General features: G+C 44.9%; 1 protein-coding gene across 1 annotated transcript in view; it reads right to left on the reverse strand.

Moving 5' to 3' along the window:
• Positions 1 to 316: 316 nt before the first annotated feature.
• Positions 317 to 22,167, reverse strand: part of PSD2 (pleckstrin and Sec7 domain containing 2) — a 115,654-nt gene continuing 93,803 nt past the window's right edge. The window contains exons 10-17 of the mRNA XM_043465326.1: positions 13,754 to 13,843; positions 12,603 to 12,646; positions 11,349 to 11,539; positions 11,106 to 11,176; positions 10,527 to 10,684; positions 9,347 to 9,491; positions 7,849 to 7,992; positions 317 to 2,484 (exon numbers count right to left, since the gene is read on the reverse strand). Of these exons, the coding sequence (XP_043321261.1) occupies positions 2,275 to 2,484; positions 7,849 to 7,992; positions 9,347 to 9,491; positions 10,527 to 10,684; positions 11,106 to 11,176; positions 11,349 to 11,539; positions 12,603 to 12,646; positions 13,754 to 13,843 (1,053 nt within the window). The 3' untranslated portion in view covers positions 317 to 2,274. The remainder of the gene's footprint in view (positions 2,485 to 7,848; positions 7,993 to 9,346; positions 9,492 to 10,526; positions 10,685 to 11,105; positions 11,177 to 11,348; positions 11,540 to 12,602; positions 12,647 to 13,753; positions 13,844 to 22,167) is intronic.

Raw genomic sequence — 22,167 nt, forward strand, 5'->3', positions numbered from 1 at the left:
CCCATTAGACTGTGAGCCCCGTGTGGACAGGGATCTGGTCAATCCTTTTCTCACGATAGTATCCCCAGCACCCAGCACAATATGCAGCGCTGTTCATCTCACTGAATGAGCACGTGGAGGCTCAAGAGAGGCTGTCCTCAAGGGGCAGCCCCCAGGGGTCCCTGAGCCTGCAGCCACTTCCCAGGACCACCAGGTGGCGCATACCACTTATTGCATCTCACCTGCTGTCCAAGGCTCTGGATTTGGACAGTCCTGGAAAATGGACATATTAAGGGTAGAGGGAACATGTGGTCCATTGGAATGCAGAAAAAAAATATTAGAACTTTGCTTTAGATTTATTTTCATCTCATCTTTTTAAAATTTCTATTTTGTGTATGTTTTATAATGTACATAATATTTTAGTACAGTAGTACATGTATATAATTTACAATAAATAATTATACAATTAAGAAAGTGAACTAAAAGTTTTTTTTTAACTGATGGGAGGCACAACTAGTGCTCAGGGAAGCACACCTGTCTGCAGCGGACGGAGCCTGCTCCTCTGCTTTCACTCACCCACCCTCAAGAAGTGGAGGGTGGGAAGCAGACCCCAAACTCAAAGGATCTTTGAGACAGCATAGACAAAAAGTACAGAGAGCTTTTTATGTTGCCACATTGCTCTTTCAATTTCACTTAAATGAACATTAACTTCCCCTCAGCAAAATGAAGGTGCCAGATGGTTTGGTTATAAAATACACTCAGCTGATCCAAATTAAATAATCTGGATTTAAATCACTACATCTCTCCACAGATTCACAGGTCCCTTGCATCAAACGTGAGTGGGCTTGTAAATGTCAGGTACTTAGTTTCAAGGTTGGCTTATCTTATTATCTAAATATATTACCACTGAGGTCAAACTGCTGGCCAAACTACAGTGATCTGTTTAAAAAATAGGATTTACTCATCACAGTTGCATTGAGGGTGCCATCACCCCCACCACTTGTCAGTCTGAGGAATGCAGGGTTTAAAACATGCTAGTCTGTGATCATCACATGGCAAATTATCCTTTCCAGACATGTCCTTAACTAGCATTTCTGAGTCACTCAAAGAGTGTAAGAAATATCAGCCTAACAATCAACAATTTGTCATTCCACATTTCCCCAAGACCAAGAATTAATGGCTTCCATAAGCTTCCCCCACCAAACATCTTTGGGTTTGTTGACAAGTGGCTATTCGCAAGGCAGAGTGTCTTTTATTCCTGTAGCAGTAGATCTGTACAAGAGGTCACCTCTGGGCCCAAGAGACCTGGCAGCACCAACATAAAGACCAAAATATAAGCAGGGCCGCGGTCCCATCCCACTCATACCCCAGGACGCCTGTGGGACAGATGGGGCAGCACACACACACACTATTTATTCCAAAGCATTAACTGTAAGAGCAGTTTAAATCACAGGTCAGCCGGAAGAGGGGAAACAGGGAGAGAGGAGGTCACACTATCTCTATCTTCTCTTCCAGAGAGTCAGAGCCTCCAGGGGCCAAAGAGCAGCCCTCCTCACTAACAACTGTATCTGAGATAGGCTTTTCCATACCTCATTTCATCCTCTGATATCAGTTCCAAAACCTTCTCTAAAGGGGTAGTTTATATATGTATATAATTCTTATATATATACATTTATGTCCATATAAAAGAAAGCAGTAGTGGTCTTGATGGATGGAAGGTGAGGTGGACTTGAGTAGAGACAGCTTGGCACTGAGGGACAGGCCTGAGAGCTGGGTTATTGCCAGGCAAGGCAGGAGAACGGGGTGAAGTTCCCAACGCTGCTGAGTGGAGGGAGAAGAGGACAGTGCTGGTGGTCTGCAGACCTGCTGCTGGTCAACTCAGAGGAAGGAGGAGGGGTGGGAGTCCAAACTGAGACCTGGGGTTGAGACCTACCCTCAGAAACAAGGGAGATGAGGGGAGGAACTTGTAAGAAGAGGAGAGCCTGGGAAGCCAACCGCCCTGCTTCTCCAGTGAGATGGTGTCTAGAGCATGCACACAACTGGCCTACAAACTGAGGCTCCAGGGTGGAGAGGGAGGTGAGGGCTGGGGAGAGGCTCTCAGGCCCAGGGCAGCCCTAGGATACAAGATCGACACCATGAATAGCATCTCCATCTCCTTAGCCCGCAAGGCTCTCCACACCCCTCTGGCTGCCTAACAACTGTCTGGAGCTTGTCTGAGTGGCCCCTAGCTGGAATTGTGCTCACTGGCCCCTCCAGGGGCATTGCCTGACTCTGAGGCCTGCCCATCCTTGCCAGCTAAGTATCAGACCCAGTGGTATCCCTCGCGGCTTTGCTGCCAGTCACAGTTCCATGGCCCTGGCTGAGGGCAGGGCTTGAGTGTGTCTTGCGGAGTGAAGGGTCATCACCCTCCAGGGTGGCCATCCGGGCCTCGATCCGCTCCAGGTCATCAGAGCCCACTTTGATCTTCACAGCCAGGAGGTGGATATAGGTCTCATAACGGCTTTTCTGGGAAAAGAGCAGAGAAAGGCCAAAAACAAAGTCAAAAGATAAACAACAAATTGCAAAAAAAACAAAACATTTGTACCTTATATGACAAAAGACTCTCTCCTTGATATTTAGAGAGTTCTCACCAATCAGTAAAAGGAGATAAACAATTTTAAAAATGGGCAAAGGGCATGCACAGAAATTTAACTCATAATTTTAAAAATCAAAATTAATTGGCAATGACTTATTGGATATGATAGCAAAAGCATAGGCAATGAGAGTGAAAATAGACAAATGGGGTTTTATCAAAATTTAAAACACCTCTGTATCAAAGAACACAATCAATAGAATGAAAATGCAATCTACAGAATGGGAAAAATATTTGCAAATCATTAATCTAGTAAGGGTCTAGTATACAGAATATTAAAAGGGGGGAAAAAACTCCTAGAACTCAACAACAAAACACAGCCCAATTTCAAGATGTATAAAGGACTTGAATAGACATTTCACCACAGAAGATACACTAATGACCAATAAGTACAAAAAAGGATGCTCAGCATCATTTTGCTGCTGTTGTTCAGTTGCTAAGTCACGTCCAATTTTTACAACCCATGGACTGCAGCACACCAGGCTCCTCTGTCCTCTACAAACTTCTGGAGTTTACCCAAACTCATGTTCATTGAATCAATGATGCTATCTAACCATCTCATCCTCTGCCACCCCCTTCTCCTTTAGCCTTCCATCTTTCCCAGCATCAGAGTCTTTTTCAATGAGTCGGCCCTTCATATCTGGTGGCCAAAGTATTAGAGCTTCAGCTTCAGCAACAGTCCTTCCAGTGAATATCTGGGGTTGACTTCCTTTAAGATTGACTGGTTTGACCTCCTTGCAGTCCAAGGGACTTTCAAGAGTCTTCTCCAGCACCACAAGTCAAAAGCATCAATTCTTCAGCACTCAGCTTTCTTTATAGTCCAACTCTCAAATCCATACATGACTACTGGAAAAACCATAGCTTTGATTATACGGACTTTTGTCAGCAGAGTGATGTCTCTGCTTTTTAATATGCTGTCTAGGTTTGTCATGGCTTTAGCCAACATATTCAGTGATTTTGGAACCCAAGAAAATAAAATCTGTCACTGCTTCCACTTTTTCCCTTTCTATTTGCCATAAAGAGATGCAATTGAATGCCATGATCTTAGTGTTTTAAATGGTGAGTTTCAAGCCAGCTTTTTGACTCTTCTCTTTCATCCTCCTCAAGAAGCTCTTCAGTTCCTCTTCACTTTCTGCCATTAGAGTGGTAGAATATCTGAGGTATATGTATATATGCCAATATCTGAGGTTGTTGATATTTCTCCTGGAATTCTTGATTCCACCTTGTGATTCACCCAGCCTGGCATTTCACATGACGTACTCTGCATATAAGTTAAATAAGCAGGGTGACAATATACAGCCTTGACATACTCCTTTCCCAATGTGGAATCAGACAGTTCCATATCCGGTTCTAACTGTATCTTCTTGACTGGAATACAGTTTCTCAGGAGATAGGTAAGAATTTCCTCTATAAGAATTTTCCACAGTTTGCTGTGATCCACACAGTTTAACAAAGGTCCGTCTAATCAAGGCTATGGTTTTTCCAGTAGTCATGTATGGATGTGAGAGTTAGACTATAAAGAAAGCTGAGCACCGAAGAATTGATGCTTTTGAACGGTGGTGTTGGAGAAGACTCTTGAGGGTCCCTTGTTCAGTTGCTAAGTCACGAGATCCAACCAGTCCCTCCTAAAGGAGATCAGTCCTGGGTGTTCGTTGGAAGGACTGATGTTGAAGCTGAAACTCCAATATTTTGGCCACCTGATGAGAAGAGCTGACTCATTTGAAAAGACCCTGATGTTGGGAAAGATTGAAGGCAGGAAGAGAAGGGGGAAACAGAAGATGAGTTGGTTGGATGGCATCATTGACTCAACGGACATGAGTTTGGGTAAACTCCGGGAGTTGGTGATGGACAGGGAGGCCTGGCATGCTGCAGTTCATGGGGTAGCAGAGTCGGACACGACTGAGCGACTGAACTGAACTGAACACGGTCTAAGGCTTTAGCATGGTCAATGAAGCAGAAGTAGATGTTTTTCTGGAACTCCCTTGCTTTCTCCATGATCCCGTAAATATTGACAATTTGATCTCTGGTTCCTCTGCCTCATCAAAATCCAGCTTGTATATTTGAAAATTCTCAGTTCACATACTGTTGAAGCCTAGCTTACAGAATTTTGAGCATAACCTTGCTAGCATGTGAAATGAGTGCAACTGTATGGTAGTTTGAACGTTTTTTGGCATTACCCTTCTTTGGGACTGGAATGAAAAATGACATTTTCCAGTCTTGTGGTTACTGCTGAGTTTTCCCAATTTGCTGACATATTGAGTGCAGCACCTTAACAACATCATCTTTTAGGATTTGAAATAGCTCAGCTGGAATTCTGTCATCTCCACCAGCTTTTTTCACAGTAATGCTTCCTAAGGCACACTGACATCACACTCCAGGATGTCTGACTCTAGGTGAGTGATCATACCATCATGGTTATCCAGCTCATTAAGACCTTTCTTGTATAGTTCTTCTGTATATTTTTGCCACCTCTTCTTAATCTCTTCTGCTTCCGTTAGGTCCTTACAATTTCTGTCCTTTATTGTGCCCATCTTTGCATGAAATATGTCACAACATGCATGAAATGTTTTCTTGGTATCTCTAATTTTCTTGAAGAGATCTCTAGTCTTTCCCATTCTATTATTTTCCTCTATTTCTTTGCATTGTTCATTTAAGAGGGTGTTCTTATCTCTCCTTGCTACTCTCTGGAACTCTGCATTCAGTTGGGTGTATCTTTCCTTTTCTCCCTTGCCTTTCACTTATCTTTCCTCAGCTTTTTGTAAGGCCTCCTCAGACAATCACTTTGCCTTCTCACATTTCTTTTTTGGGGGGATGGCTTTGGTCACCACCTCCTGTACAGTGTTACGAACCTCTGTCCATAGTTCTTCAAGCACTCTGTGTACCAGATCTTATCCCTTGAATCTATTTGTCACCTCTACTGTATAATCATAAAGGATTTGATTTAGATCATACCTGAATGTCCTGGTAGTTTTCCCTACTTTCTTCAATTTAAGCCTGAACTTTGCAATAAGGAGTTCATGGTCTGAGCCTAGTCAGCACGAGGTTTTGTTCTTGCTGACTATATAGAGCTTCTCCATCAACATCATTATCCTTCAGGAAAATACAGACTGAAACCACAATGAGATTATCACCTCACATGCATTAAGTTAACCACTATCAAAAAAAAAAACATAAAGTAACAAGTGTGTTGATAAAAATGTTGAAGAATTAAAATACAAGTACACTATTGGTGGGAATGTAAATTGATACAGCTATTATGGAAAACAGTACAGTTATTCCTCGAAAACTGAAAGTAACATTACCATACAATTTAGCAATTCCACTTCTTTTTTTTTTTTTTTGCAATTCCACTTCTGGACATAAAAGCAGGAGTGAAAGCAGGATCTCAAAGAAACACTTGCACACCCATGTTCATGGCAGCATTATTAACAGTAGCCAAAAGATCAAAGCAACCCAAATGTGCAGCAGCCAATGAAAGGACAGACAAAACGTAGTATCCAAATACAACAGGAGAGCAAAAGGGAAAGAAATTCTGATACATGCTACAGTAGGGATGAAGCTTGAAGACCTTATGTCATGTGACACAGGCCAGTCACAAAAATATAAATTCTGTGGTTCCACTTGTATGAAGCACTTAGAGTAGTCACATTCATAGAGACAGAAAGTAGAACTGTGGTAGTCGAGGACTAGGGCCAGGAGGAAGGTGCTGAGGATTATGTTGTTCAATAGTTACAGAGTGTCAGTTTGGAAGATAAAGAAGTTCTAGAGATTAGTTGCCCAAGAATATGAAAAGACTTAACATTACTGAACTATAATACTTAAAATGTTCCTTAACCATTAATTACTTAACCTTAACCATGATAAATCTTAGCTATGCTTTTTAAATCACAATTGTTTTAAAAAATTTAAACCAATTTAAAACATCAATAAGATACCACTTGCTAAACCTATCAGATTAACGAAGACTATGTCCAGTGTTGATGAAGGTATGGAGGTGTGTTCATGAGCTATTAAAGGGACTGTAAATTGGTAAACAACTAGGAGGGAGGTTTGGCAGTGTCTGAGGTCTTGACTCAGAGCTTCGGGCCCTTACTGCCGTCCTGGGAGAGGCAGGGACTAAGGGTCATAAGATTCTGTTCTCAACCAGCTCTGCCACAGAAACTGAAAAGCTCTTCATTTTGGACTCTACCTCCCCTACCATCCATCTGCCCTGCCACTTCACCCCCCAGTTAAGCCAGGCTGGGGGTGAGAAAGACCAGGGCTTTGGAGGCACAACCAGTTGCCTGGTTAGGATCCTGGCTCCTGCATTTAACTGTCTTGCCTCAGGCACATGATCCAATCTTTCCAAGCCTCAACTTCCCCATCTGTAAAATGAGGATAACAAACCCACATCATACAGTTGATATGAGGATTAAATCAGTCAACATAAGGGAAGTGAAGAGAATCATGCCTGGCAATCAGCATGGTTATTTTTTACCTTGCAGAAAGAGTGGATCTGAGAAGGCTTTCGAAAGCTATAAAGCATCATGTTTTTCCAAAAGGCAGGATTTATCTATCCGCTCTCCTCTACACCACAACAGAAAGTCAGCGTGGAAATCTAGAGACTGAGATGGGCGACTCCCTGCCCCTCCGCTCCAGGGACTTCCTCCTGGCTTGGTCTCGGCCTCTCTTGTATCTGTCTACCCCCATGTGCAAGTTAGTCCAAAATGGACAAGTGGTTCCTGCCTTCCTCCCGTCAGTCTGCCCTCATCCTTCATACAATGAAGGCAGAGCACTGTAGGGCAGAAGCAGGGTATGGGGCAGAGACACAACAGAAGAAAGGGAGAGCTCAGAAGGAGAGACCACGGTGCTCTGCTTGATAAACCCACTGAGAGAGGCACCTGAGATGTGGGGGGGGAGTCACATGGAGAGGGCTTGTGAGCTCTGTGGTTTGGTTGTAGAAGCTTCCCGAAAAGCTGGGCCTATGCGGAAATTGGAAGAGAGGCAGGGGCTTGAAGAAGGATGCAGAGGGCCAGGGAGGTCTCTGGTAGATAGAAGGTGAGGGCACAGTTGTCTGTGCTGCTGGGCTGTGCAGAGACTGGCCCACAGGTGACTGCAGTTCATGACCTCAGGGGAGCCCCCAAAGTGGAGTGCTCCCAAAGCAGGACTCCCTGACTGTGGAAAGATGTGGAAGGAGAAGCTGGCCTCTTCCTCCTGCCCCAGCCCTGTCCTTCCAAATCCTCCTGTGATAGGCCCACCTCAAACGTGAGATAATGCTCCTTCAGCCGGTTCTCCTCAGCCTCCTTGGACTTGATGCCCCGCTCGACCGGGTGACACTTGTGCTCAGCCAGCTCTGCAGTCACCTGCCTCAGCTTATTCTCATGAGAGCGCAGCTGCTCCTCCTGCAAAGACAAGTCGTGGACGGTGAGGTCCCACCCTTGGGGGTCATAGGGGTGGGTCTCATCCAAAGGAGATCTGCTTCCCTAAGGGGAAACCGAGGCCTTGTCAGGGCCATCCAACACGCAGGGGCAGAGTCAGGTTTGCACCTGAATGAGTGCACCTCCACCGCCTTCCTTCGCCCCCTCCCACCATCAGCATCAGCTCCCCCCGGAGCCTCCCCAGCAGGCTCAGGAGATGCGAGGCCCTCACTCTCGTGTGTGCGCACTCCCTGACATAGACACACAATCACCGAGACTCAGCCCGGCTCCCCGGGCTTCATACGATGCACACAGCCTCTCATACTCATGTCCAGACACATCTGAGGGCCACAGACCCAGGATCACACCCAAAGACAGACAGAGACACTGTCACCACCAGACAAGTGAACAGGACACCCCCCGCCCCGCCAGAGGACAACCAGGCCCCTTTGTGCCTTATGGGCACTGGGCTGCATATGTGTATGTGTATGTGTGTATACACACAAACATGCGTGTACTTGAATGGTAAGTGTGCCTGTGTGGGGAGCACCCAGAGTGCTGGCACAGCTGTGGACATAAGCAGTAGCCCCAGGGGCTCCACAGAGAAGAGCCCAGACACTGGCCAATCAGGAAAAGGCCCTGACAGGATGGAAAGCATGGCGTTAACCCACTCTCCACCATGCAAGTGGTAGCCCAGCATTTATCCTCTCCTCTCAAAAAAATCCCTGAAAAATAGAGTACTGATGTGTGTGTGTGTGCACGTGTGCACTCAGTTGTGTCCAGCTCTTTGCAACCCCATGGACTGTAGCCCACCAGGTTCCTCTGCCCACAGGATTTTCCAGGCAAGACTACTGGAGTGGTTTGCCATTCCCTTCTCCAGGGGATCTTCCCAACCCAGGGATCAAAACCATGTCTCCTGCAGCTCCTGCACTGGCAGGCAGATTCTTTACCACTGAGCCACCTGGAAAGCCCAGGAGATTTTTAAGGATTACAAAGAAACATGTAAGGGTAGATGAGGGAAGCAGCTAAATGAAGGTTTCTCCAAGTCTCGCCTGTCCCTCACTCCCCACAACACACACACTCACAACCATTCATGCCCAGACACACAGGACACCCACAGACCACACCACATCCAGAGGACACAGCACCATTGGCACACCCACACCACTGTGCGGGGTAAGACCTCAGTCTCTCCGTGTGTAAGTGGGGGTGTGGGTGGGGGGTGGAGGAGAGCATGTCTGCTCTTTCAGCTTGTCTCTCACCCCAGGACCAGGCACTGGGTAGGCACTCCTGAATGAGGGGCCGGGGGAGGTGGTGTCATTAGCCCAGGAGCTTGTACCTGGCAGAGGCGAGTGGTGCAGGAGGGCAGCAGAGGCCGACAGAACTTCTTCATGGAGCTGACAGCAGCGGGGAAGGAGGGCGCTGAGAAGATGGCAGCCACCAGGTTGATCCTCAGGATCCAGGACAGCATTTCCTCTTTGCTCCTGGGGACGGGAGGGGAGGGGAGGGCGCACCAGCTTCTCACAACAGGACTCCCTATCCCCCACCCAGCACCCAGCACCCAGCACAGAGAGAACACAAAGACCTCCATGTAGGTGGGCAAAGGGGTGAGGGAGGGTGGCAGGATGGGGGCTGATGGGCCTGGTCATGTCTGCATAGGGAGCTCCCTTCTGTCCCAGCTCCCAGACAAGACCTGGATTTCCGTGTGAAAATGAAGCTGCCCAGCCAGGTCCAGAGCTAACAGCCTGGAGCTAGTGAGTCTGAGACCAGCAGGGGAGGTCAGAGGCAGCTGGGCAACTGGTCACCCCGACTCTGCCCTCTCGGCCCTGCCCCACTGCCTGGCCTGGCACAGCCACTCCTATCCTCAGAGTTCACCTGCCAGTCTCCCCACTTTTAAGTTCATCTGACACATGAAACCCGAATCTCAAGTCACAGAAAGATGAGCTTCAGGGGCATAGAAAGAAGGCCTTATGGATAAACAATAGGGTGAGTCTTCTGCACCCATCACCCCAACTTTAAGTGGAGGATGATTTACAGAGTCCATCTGTCTTGTATTTAAAGACTTCAGTGAACATCAGAATCACCTTCAGGTCTTATTAAAACACAACCGCTGGCCCACCTCCAGTGTTTCTGATTCAGGAGGTCCAAGGTGGGACCACAGAAACTGTATTTCTAACGAGTTTGGGGGCTATTTTTGACCACACTGGGCAGCATGCAGGATCTTAGTTCCCCGACAAGGAATCGAACCTGCGCCCCCTGCATTGGGAGCAGAGTCTTAACCACTCAACCACCAAGGAAGTCCCTCAACAAGTTTTCCAGGAGATGCTGAGGGATCACACTTGAGAAACACTGCTGTCAGGAGGGACCTGAGCTGTTGGTTTGTGCTAAGCGATTACATTTGCTCTCACAGCTGCTATGCCAGAGAAGCTAAGGGCGCCTCCCCTGAGATAGATGAGGCAAGGATGTGGGGCAGGTCCTGAGCCCAGGGTGGGAGCGAGGGGGCACCCACTCCTACTTACGGTGCCTGGAAGAGGAAGACCCTCCAGTCAGCTGTCTTCAGCTTGAGAACATTGGACTTCTTGCTGTAGTCAGAGGCCCTGGTGGCCAGAGCGTGGTGCACACGGATGGCATTCTTCAAGTCACCCTCGGACAGGGCTTTGTCAGGCCTGTACTCATCCTGGACAGGCCGGGTCAGGGGTAGGCAAGCCTCTGTCATCACCAGGCTCTGGTTTACTGACCCATACCCCCACCCTCACTGTCCCTCCCTGTCATTCACCTTCTCTCTGTCCCTACACATCCCACCATCTTTCAGCTGCTGTCACTCTGATACCATGCCCACCCCAACAAGAATCACCATGCACTCCTCCCAGCACCCCAGTTGGCCCCAGAAGCTTGAACAGGCCTTACTCCTCTGAAACCCCCTTTAAAAGGCCCTTCTCTGAAACCACCAAAGCCCTCGGTGAGCCAAAGTCAGGTCCTTGATGTGGGAGGATCCAAGATCTGCCTAAGCCCTAGGCCTTTCCCAGGACCCTCTGGGCACCAGAAGGCAAAGGCTGAGTTGGCCCTTCCTGGGTAAAGATTCTGGGGGAATCTCTCACCTTCTGCAGGTACAGAATGGTCCCTTTGAGCACCGCGTAGAATTTCTTCCAGCCACGCCTCCCACGGGGTGCTAAGGAGGGGGGGCATGGGTAGTGTGGCCATAACACCCATCCCGGCATCTCCTCCCCTGTGTCCCCCTACATGTCTGCTGGCATGAGCATTCCCAGAGGAGCAGCCAAGGGGGTGCAGATCCTCTCTGGACTAGCATCCCTCCCCACGCCCCTTCCCCGCCTGACACCCACTCCTCTTGCCATCCATGTCGGCGTGAGTCTTCCGGGTCAGCACACCATGCTTGTAGGTAGTGGCGCTGAGAGCTTGTGGGACATCCAGGAAGGGGTTGCTACCATCCAAGATACGTGTCACCTTCTTTGTGCCTGTCCCAAACTTGTCATCCACCAGCTCAGACAGTGATTTCCTCAGCTCATCTTCATCACTAGGAAAGTACTAGGGCTGAGTACCACCTCCACAGAGGCCTCATCCCCATGCTGACATGCCCTCTCCCCACCAAACACTCCTCTGGAAGCCAGTTAGAGGTGAGGAACAGAGATAAGGGGGTTTCAATTCCAACCATAGATCCAGACCTTTGACCTGAGTCTCCAATTCTGACCTTCATCCTCTGAAATTTGATTTTTGGCCTCCAAGCTCCAATCTTCACCTTTGATCACAAAGTTGGAGACCTTACTACCTTCAGACTTAACCCCTGGTCTTCCCTCACCTCTCTGAAAGCCCAGCCCCAGGGAGAAGTAACCCATGGGCAGACTGCCCAAGTCCCAGGGACATGGTGAGGAACAGAAGGTCAGTAGATTAGGCCCCTAAAGTCTAGGTTCCCCAGTGGAGCCCTGGTAGAAAAATGCCAGCTCACCCCAGTTGGGTTGGGTTTCCTAACAATCCCTACCTGGGACCTTAGCATGGACCCCAAGAGCCAGGCTGCCCTGGGGAATACAGCAGAGTGGGGTGGTAACTTTCCCCAGGAGCCTCTTATAGTCTCCCCAACCAGCAAGGTCACCACACCTCTTTCCAGATGGCTGGGTACCTCCAGGACTCACTGCCCTCTCAGGGGAAGAAGTTGGGGGCAGTCACCTCTCCCCATTGCCAAGAGCAGTCACCACTTCAATATGGTGATATTACTAGCATTGTAAAGAGACTCAGAGCTCATGCCTGTCTACCTCCCCAAGGGGAAAGATATATATCATCATTGAAAATAGAGGCAATATCCCCTGAACAGAAAACCTGTTGTGAACATCATGAAACTAAAGTCACAGTTTAATCTATTCCATAGCTGTAAAACTGCACACTATTTATCAAGACAGAAAATGAATCCAAAGGGGAACTCAACAGCAGGAGCTGGCCAGCTGGTCAGGGGTCACCAGGGCCCTGGGTGGGAGAAATCAGCACCATGGAGAGTAACCAGCATGACTTCCCAGTACCATCAGCCACTCCCTCGCCCGACTCCCAGTAATTCTCTCCCCGTATTTGTGCTCATGGGCACTACTCACATGGCCCATTCCAGTTTTTCATTCTTGATGGAGTTGTAAAGGGTCTAGGAGAGGGGGAAAGAGAGGAGTTCAAAGAAGAGTCAGAGTCCATCTACCTCTAGCGATGTGGAGGCAGTGACGGAGTACCTTTTCAGCCAGTGGGGCAAAGAGGGTGCTTGATTCACACTTATTCATTGGATGGGTGAATGAATGGGGGTGAGTGAGTATTGTTTAGATGATTGGATAGACTTGAGGATGAGTGGGTAGATGAGTTGGTAAGTATGTAAATGGGCTGAGAAATAGGGGGGTAAGTGTGTATAGAGGACTGTGTAGGAGAGTATGTGTGGGTGATGGATGAATGGGTAGGTGTAGGAACAGGTGAATGATTGAGTTGCAGGGTGGGTATGTGGATGGAAGGGTGGATATATGGGAGGATGGGTAGATGGATGGGTGAGTAGACGGGGAGTAGGTGGGTGAAGGGACTGGGATCATTTTATTTTACTTACAAGTACACTTTTAACTAGTTCTTCCTGACAGTGAAGAACATAATTATGGTAAGAAGGGCGATGAAGGCAATGTTTATTTTCTGACCTCCAGACTCACTATCCAATTGCCCACCTGATATCATCAGTTCCCTCTAACTCATCCTCTAAAACTGAACTCATCATCTATCCTCCCAAACATGCTCCTATTCCTCCAAGCTGGAAAACTGACCAAACTTGAAATGCCAGAGTTTTTCAAAAGAAACTTTTCAAAAGTTTTCAAAATAAAACTAGATTGCTTGTGATTTTTAAGGAATGAGTGGGCTTTTCCCTGTGGTGATGATACTGATGATTGTGGTGAAAGTGGTGGTGGTGATAAGGGTGATAAGGTGAAGATGATGGCGGTGGCAACTGTGACAATGGGTGGCAGTGTTGAGCACTATCTTGACAGAAATAATGATAGTGGAGCACTAAAAACAAATCTCACAAAGCCTACCCTCTGCCTAACTCAGGGAACACAAACTAGTCATGTGTTGAGCTGGATGGTCTCTACCTCTGTCCCAAAGCCATCATTACCCTGACCCCAGAATGAAGAACTTGGACCATCAGGATTTAGTGGAGCAGAAACCTCTCTCCTCCCCACCCACCCCAAACACAGCTGGGAGCATGGGGACCGGTAGCAAGTTATACCTTTAGCAGGTCTTTGGCAAAGTCTTGGCCATCATTCAGTTGGTCCAAGTTGGCAATGAATTGCTGGCAGGACATCTTCTTGCCAATGTTCTGTAATGGAGGAATGGTTCTGCCTGAGAGTAGGGATGGAGCCTGGTATGGTCCCCACACCCTGCCCTGCCCGGCCAGAAGGGATGAGGCAGCATCAAGGGCAGTAATGAAAAAAGACTGCCTGAATTTCCCGTTGTCTCTCCATGAGTTTACAAAACTCTTTTTCACATTCAAGATTCTATTTGATCCTCAAGCATCATGAGAGGTTGGGGTTCTCCTCAAACCCCGATGAAGGAGTCAGGTTAGATGAAATAACAGCTGACATTTGCTGGGTGCCTAGCACGTTCCAGGTATTGTACTCAACATGCATTATCTTATTTCCTTCTCACAACAAGGAGAAGGTTAGGTGGGTGTTATTATTATCCCCACTTGAAGGTAAGGAAATTGAGGTGCAGGAAGGTGAAGTGATGTGCCCATGATCACACAGCAAGGAAGTAGAAGGGCTGAGTGTGTCTGACACCAAAGCCCGTGCTCTCACCCGCTACTCCATGGTTAACTCTCCCAAGGTCACAGCACCAGGACTTGAACCCAGGCCTCTTGACTCCTGAGCAGAAGCTCTGTGTATTCCGTCACAACTGTCTCGCCCTCTCACCTGTACAGAGGGGCGGCAAGACCTCCAAGAGGTAGGTGAACTGAGGGAGAGTTTGGTCTTAAGAGAATCAAAAATCAATTTCCACCAACACACATGGGTACCCCATGCTGAGCTGCGCTGGGACCAAGGGAACCTGAGCAGATGGTTTCACTCCAGGAGGCACAGACAGACAAAGAGCTAGAATGACTGTACCCCAAATTTCTGCCTTTTTTACCAGTGATTAGAAGAGGGGCTCCAGCCCCCCAAACCCAACATCTGATGTGCATACTTTCAGACTCTCCTTGCAGTGTCCATGTTTGAGGAAACACTGCTGGCACTTCACCAACTGAGAAGACAAAGTCCCTTGAACACTAGATATTTATTGGTGTAGGATTTGGTGGATTTAGGTTTGCTATAAGGCAGTGTTTCCCAAGATTCACCTACAGATGAGAACAGGAATTCCCCCGAAGGATTTCATAATCAAATAAGTTTATATGTTTCAAGCTTTCAGTGTGCTTCTGTGGTATCGAGAGTCTCCAAGGAGAGGATTACATGTAGTTTCTCAATTACTCCATTTTAGCAACAATTCTATTAATACCATGTGGGACATTCACACACCACAGGAAATAATTCAGAAAACAATGATAGAAAGTTTTATAAGTAGCTGATGAACAAGAATTTTCTATACCTTTTCCAAAGGGTTAAGGAGAAATGATCCTACAAATGCCTTAATATGTGTTTCATATGTCTATGTGTATATTTTACATGTACATCCATGTATGTATATATATATATGAATATAGTCATTTATGTGTACAGTCATAACTGAGTAACATGAGGGCACTGTTGATCACACTGTCTGAGTTCCACACACACACACTGAACATTCCCAAGCCATCAGTAAGGGGTGGGTGCAAAATCAAAAAATTACCAGGCAAGAGTTATAATCCTAATAATGACAGACTGTCTTACTGCAAATGAGCCTTCCCATCAGAAACAACTGCTGGTCAAAATATTAAAAAAAAAAAAATCTGTGCAAAGACATTGGAGAAATATAACAGCAATGAGGACTTCAAGGGCAAAGGTCCTACAAAGAAGAGAAACATGGAGAGGGGAGGCCGACAAGGAGCAGCTTTCCTCTTCAAAGCATCTGTCAGTTCTCAAGCAGTGGACAAAAGAGGAGCAACCGAGTGGTCAAAAGGACTAGAAAATGAAAATTGGAACTCAGGGCCCACCGAGGACAAGGGGCCCTGGGAAACACGCCAGTCACACTTCAAAACTTGAAATTAAGAAAGGAAGGAAATTCTTCAGACACAAGGAAAGTTATCCCAGATGGAAGCCTGGCAAAGCAGAAAGGAATGAAGAGCAACAAAAAGGGTAGCTAAATCTAAATGATTACTGACTGTGAAAAATAAAAATAATAAAGTTTTCTGGGGAATAAAATATAGAAAGAGATACAAACAGTTAAAAGGATGATAACAGTAGTATGTAAGTTGGGAAGACAAATAAATTAAGGCATTTTAAGGTTATTTCATTTTCTAGGACATGGTTAAAGTACTTTAATAAGTGAGAGATATATATTGCAAACCACAAAAAAGAATTCTAAAATAATTCACAACTAACAAGCTAACAGGGGAAAACAGTATTCTAAAAAAATACTTAAATAATCCAAAAGCAGGCAAGAAAGGAGAAAAAAATAAGCAATATAGACCAGATGAGTCAAAGAGAAAATGAAGAGTAACCTGATATGTTTGAATTCAAATATATTAGTAATTTATTAAATGATCAAATTAGGAGGGAGGTGGGAGGGGGGTTCAGGATGGGGAACACATGTAAATCCATGGCTGATCCATGTCAATGTATGGCAAAAACCACTACAATATTGTAAAGTAATTAGCTTCCAACTAATAAAAATAAATGAAAAAAAAAAAACTTTGGAGGGAAACAGGCAAAAAATAAAATAAAATACAAAATAAATGATCAAATTAAAAGGCAAAGATTAATAGACAGCTCTTAATATAAGGAGACAGAAATCTTGGGGAAAGGATAGAAAAGAAATGCATACAAATACTAGCAAAAGAACTCCAGTATAACTACACTAATAACTGACAAAATAGACTTGAAGGCAAGGAGCATTACTACAGAAACATTTCATAATAATAAAAGGGTCAATCTACCAGAAGATATAAACATTCTAAATTTGTATGTACCTAATAACATAGTTTCAAAGAGTAAAAGACAAAAATTGAACTAAAAAGAGAAAGACACTCACAGTCATGGTTAGAGATTTCAACACTGCTTTCTCAGTAACAAGAAGAACAAGAATCCTAAGCAATTAATTTGTTAATATCAATCAATTAATGCCAACCAATACCCTAAATAAAATAAGCAAATTCCTAGAAACACACAAACTACTAAAACTGGCTCAAATATAAAAAGGAAACCTAAATAAACCTAAAAAGAAGTAGACATTCACTCAGCAATCAAAAACCTCACAAAAGAAAAGCCCAAAACCAGATGGCTTCACTAGTGAAGCTTACCAAACATTTAAAGAAAAATTAATGCTAATACTTGGGACTTCCCTGGTGGCTCAGATGGTAAAGAATCTGTTTGCAATGCAGGAGACCCAGGTTTGATCCCTGGGTTGGGAAGGTCCCCTAGAAAAGGGAATGGCAACTCACTGCAGTATTCTTGCCTGGAGAATCCCATGGACAGGAGCCTGGCGGGTTACAGTTCATGGGGTCATAGAGTCAGACATGACTGAGCAACTTATGTTTAGCATTAATACTTCTTGGGGTTTCCCAGGTGGTGCAGGGGTAAAGAATCTGCCTGCCAATGCAGGAGACACAAGAGATGCAAGTTCAGTGCCTGAGTCAGGAATATTCCCTGGAGGAAGAAATGGTGACCCACTCCAGTATTCTTGCCTGAAGGACTCCATGAACAGAGGAGCCTGGCAGGCTACAGTCCATGGGATCACAGAGTCAGACATGACTGAGCAACTGAGCACACAATACTTCTTAAGCTTTGTCCAAAAACTGAAAAAGAGAGAACACTTCCTCACTCATTCTATAAAGCCAGCATTACTCTGATACAAAAAGCAGACAAAGAATTCACAAGAAAATAAAACTAAAGAACAGTATCCCCTATAAATATAAATGTAAAAACTCTCAATGAAATACTAGCAAATAGCAGCATAGTGAAAGGATTATATACCATGATCAAGTGGAATGTATCCCAGGAGTACAAGAGTAGTTCAACATATAAAAATCTATTAACATAATACACCACATTAATAGAATGAAGAGAGGGAGAAAACACAAGATCCCTGCAAAAAGGGAAAACTTTTTCTAACCATATATCTGATAAGAATATAGTAACTAGAATAAAGAACCTTTACAACTCAACGACAAAAACACAAACAGACCAATTAAAGAAAAGCAAAAGACACCGGTCAGATTGGGCATCATCAAAAAGTCTACAAACAATAAATGCTGGAGAGAGTGTGGAGAAAAGGGGATGCTCTTGCACTGTTGGTGGGAATGTAAATTGATACAGCCACTATGGAAGACAGTTTGGAGATTCCTTAAAAAAAACTAGGAATAAAACCACCATATGACCCAGCAATCCCACTCCTAGGCATATACCTTGAGGAAACCGAAACTGAAAGAGATACATGTATTCCATTGTTCACTGCAGCACTATTTACAATAGCTAGAACATGGAAGCAACCTAGGTGTCCATTGACAGATGAATGGATAAAGAAGTTGTGGTACATATACACAATGGAATATTACTCAGCCATAAAAAGGAACATATGTGAGTCAGTTCTGATGAGGTGGATGAACCTAGAATCTATTTTACAGAGTGAAGTGAGTCAGAAAGAGAAAGATAAATATTGTATTTATATACATAATCTAGAAAAATGGTACTGAAGAACTTATTTACAGGGCAGCAATGGAGAAACAGACATAGAGAATAGACTTATGGACATGGGGAGAAGAGAGGAGAGGGTGAGATGTATGGAAGGAGTAACATGGAAGCTTACATTACCATATGTAAAATAGATAGCCAACGGGAATTTGCTGTGTGGCTCAGGAAACTCAGACAGGGGCTCTGTATCAACCTAGAGGGGTGGGATGGGGAGGGAGACGGGAGGGAGGTTCAAAAGGGAGGGGATATATGTACACCTATGGCTGATTCATGCTGAGGTTTGACAGAAAACAACAAAATTCTGTAAAGCAATTATCCTTCAATAAAAAAATAAATTAAAAAGGAAAAGTTAGATCTTTTTACAAAGATGAAAAAGTTCTGGAGATTTGTTGCACAACAATGTAAATAGATTTAATACTAGTAAACTACACATAAAAATGGCAATGATGGTAAATTTCATATTATGCATATTTTACCATGATTTTTAATATTTTACCACAATTTTAAATAATAATTATATATCCCTCCCAAAGTGGCAAAGTACTTGCATAGACATTTCACCAGAGAAGATACACAAATGGCCAGAAGCACATGAAAATATTCTCAATATCATTAGTCATTAGGGAGATGCAGATTAAAACCAAAATGAGTTACCACTTCATACTGACTAGAACAGCTATCACTAAAAAAGAAAAGAATGAAAAGAAGTGTTGGCAAGGAGGTGAAGAAATTGAAACCCTTATACATTACTAGTGGGATTTCTAAACGTTCTGGCCACTAAGGAAGTTTCACAGTTCATCAAAAAGCTAAACATAGAATTACCATATGATGCAGCTGGTCTTCTCCTAGGAACTGAAAACAGGTACTCAAACAAAAACTTGTACACAAATGTTCAGAGGAACACTATTCACAATATCCAAAAGGTGGAAATAATCCAAATATTTGTTAAAAGACAAATGGATACACGAAATGTGGCATATCCATTCAATGGAACATTATTTGGCCATAAAAACAAATGAAATTATGGCACATGCTATAATATGGATGAGCTTTGTAAACATAACAGTAAGTGAAAGAAGCCAGATATGAAAGGCTATGTACTGTATGATTCCACTCACATTAAATATCCAGAAGAGGCAAGTCCATAGAGATAGAGAGCAAATGAGTGGTTGCCAGGGGCTGGAAGAAGTAGAGAATGGGAAGATTGCTAATGGGTACAAGGTCTCCTTTTGGGGTGATGAAAAGTTCTGAAACCAGAGAACGGTGATGGTTGCACACTGTGTGAATGTACTTAATTCCACTGAATTGCACAACTTAAACTGGTTAAAATGGTAAATTTATGTCTTATTCATTTTACCACAATAAAAAAATCATTAAGGATATAAAAAATTTTTACAACATAGTTAAAAGGCTTGACCTTATCAACACATATAGAACATTACAATAAACAACTGCAGAATACACTTTCAAGTCCATGAAACAGCTACTAAGATCAATCTCTCTCTGGATGAGAAAGTAAGACAATATCAGTTGCAAAGAAGTAAAATCATACTGGGTAAATGAACAACAGCCACCAGGCCAAAAGATATATACCAGAAAGGGAAAAGAGACAGAAGAGAAGGGAAGGCAATGGGAGGGGAGAGGGAAAGAAAGGGAGGAAGGGAAAGGAGGAGGGAGGACAGAAAAAAAGGTGGAGAGAAAGAGAGACATGCCCAGAACACTCCAAAGCCAAACTGATGTGGATGATTTGGGACCTCCAAGTTCTCAGTTCCTCCCTTCCTCCCACCAATATTTGGATCAAAAGGGCCTCCAACCCTGACCTTGACCTGAAAATCTGTTCCCACAGCCTCTGTTTCCAATCAGAAAGGAATTATGATTGGGCAGGCCACAGCCCCATTCCAAGGCCTTCTCTGCAGGTCTAGTGTGACTTACCTGAGGTCAGAACAATCCCAGCCTGTCTTTAAGTCTTCCCCCCTCTCAAAGCAGAATGAAACAGGCCAAGCAGAAAGAAAGTAGATGTCATCCTTCAGAGCAAGGGATGGGACCAGTCAAAAGTCTCATGGGCAAGAAAACCCTCATTACTATTTGCAAATCGAGACTAAACCTGAGTTGTACTCTGTGCTCCTTCAAAGTTCTAATATATGAGGCTTGTTCACCATCTGAGAATGGGCAGGGCCTTCCCGCCGCTGCCGGTCTTCAGAATAGTATGCCGACCCGTGCATTTGTCCCTCAAGTCCTCCATCATCTGGCCCAACCCACCTCCCCAGCACTCCCACTGCTAAACCTCAAGCAGCCCAAGTGTGAGAAATATTAACGTTTTCTTGCAAAACAATTTATCTTTGTTTCAGCTTGGAGGTTCATAGCGCAGCTTCTCCCACCATCTCCTCCCCCCTCTCCTGGCCTCATCCTAGAGACCTCCCGCTCTCACCTCGACATTGACTCCATCAACCATGCTAGCGACTGCACATCCACAGTACATCTGTAATATCTCTCCTTGTCTCCATCTCCAAGTCTAACCCAAGCCCCCATCCTCTCTTGTCTGAAGGCTAAGCTCACCCTCCTCTGACATCCTTCCCTTCCAGTTCACCCTGTCATGAGGAATGAGCTTTCCTTACTCCCAGCTAAGGCCAATCTCCATCTATGCCCTGCTGTTCATCTCGAAGAAAGCTTCGATTTTCCCTTCTCTCTCCTGCATCATAGTTTCTCCTTGCCTGCCTAGTAGATCCTAATGGCATATACACAACACCCTAGTCAGATTTAAAACAGTCCCTCCTAAAAACAAATATTGTATTTTAACACATATTATGTGGAATCTAAAAAAATGGTACAGATGAACCTGTTTGCAGGGCAGGAACAGAGACATAGAGAACGGACATGTGGACACAGAGGGGGAAGGAAAGGGCAGGATGAATTGGGAGATTAGGATGATTGGGAGATTAGGAGATTAGTGTATTAACATACACTACTATGTGTAAAACAGACAGCTGCTGGGAATCTGCTGTGTAACACAGGGAGCTCAGCTCAGTATTCTGCGATGACCTTGATGGGTAGGATGGCGAAGGGAGGTTGGAGGGAGGACCAAGAGGGAAAGGATATATACATACATATAGCTGATTCACTTCATTATACAGCAGAAACTAACACAACATTGTAAAGAAATTATACTCCAACTTAAAAAAAAAAAAGTTCCTGCTAGACCCCTCCAACCGGTGGCTTACTTCAGGATCCCACTCAAAGCCAAATATTGCAAGAGAATTTTCCACAGCCTCCACTTCCTCACCTCCTATCCTCACCTCCACCCACTCCATCCTGGCATTTGGCCTCCCGACTCCACCTAAAGTACTTTTGTAAAGGGCTCCAATGACCTTGACCATCCAATGACAATGACCCACCAATGGCCATTCCAATCCCAAAGGCTGTTTTTCTGTATTTGTCTTTCTTGACCTCATGATAGCCTTTTATATAGTTGGCTACTTCTTTCTCCTTGAAACACTTTCTTCTCTTGGCTTCCGAGACACCACACACTCCTGGTTTTCCGCCCATCACCATGGCTGCTTCAAAGTGTCTCCTTCTGCTCTGCTTGATCTCTAAATAAGGCCATGAACCACAATGGGTCACCAACCTGCCTCTCTCCCTGAGGCACTCAGCCAGTCCCATGGTTTCCATTCCATTAGGAAGACAGCGACCTTGTCACTGTCCACACCCCATCACTCTCTGGCATCCCAGATTCATTTATCCCACCACCTCCTTGGCAACACCCATGTTCATGTCCGATAGGCATCTCAAACACAGTATGTCAAAAATGGGGCTGGAGCCCCAGCTC

This window comes from Cervus canadensis, chromosome 4, assembly GCF_019320065.1.
Source record: "Cervus canadensis isolate Bull #8, Minnesota chromosome 4, ASM1932006v1, whole genome shotgun sequence".
Lineage (NCBI taxonomy): Eukaryota > Metazoa > Chordata > Mammalia > Artiodactyla > Cervidae > Cervus > Cervus canadensis.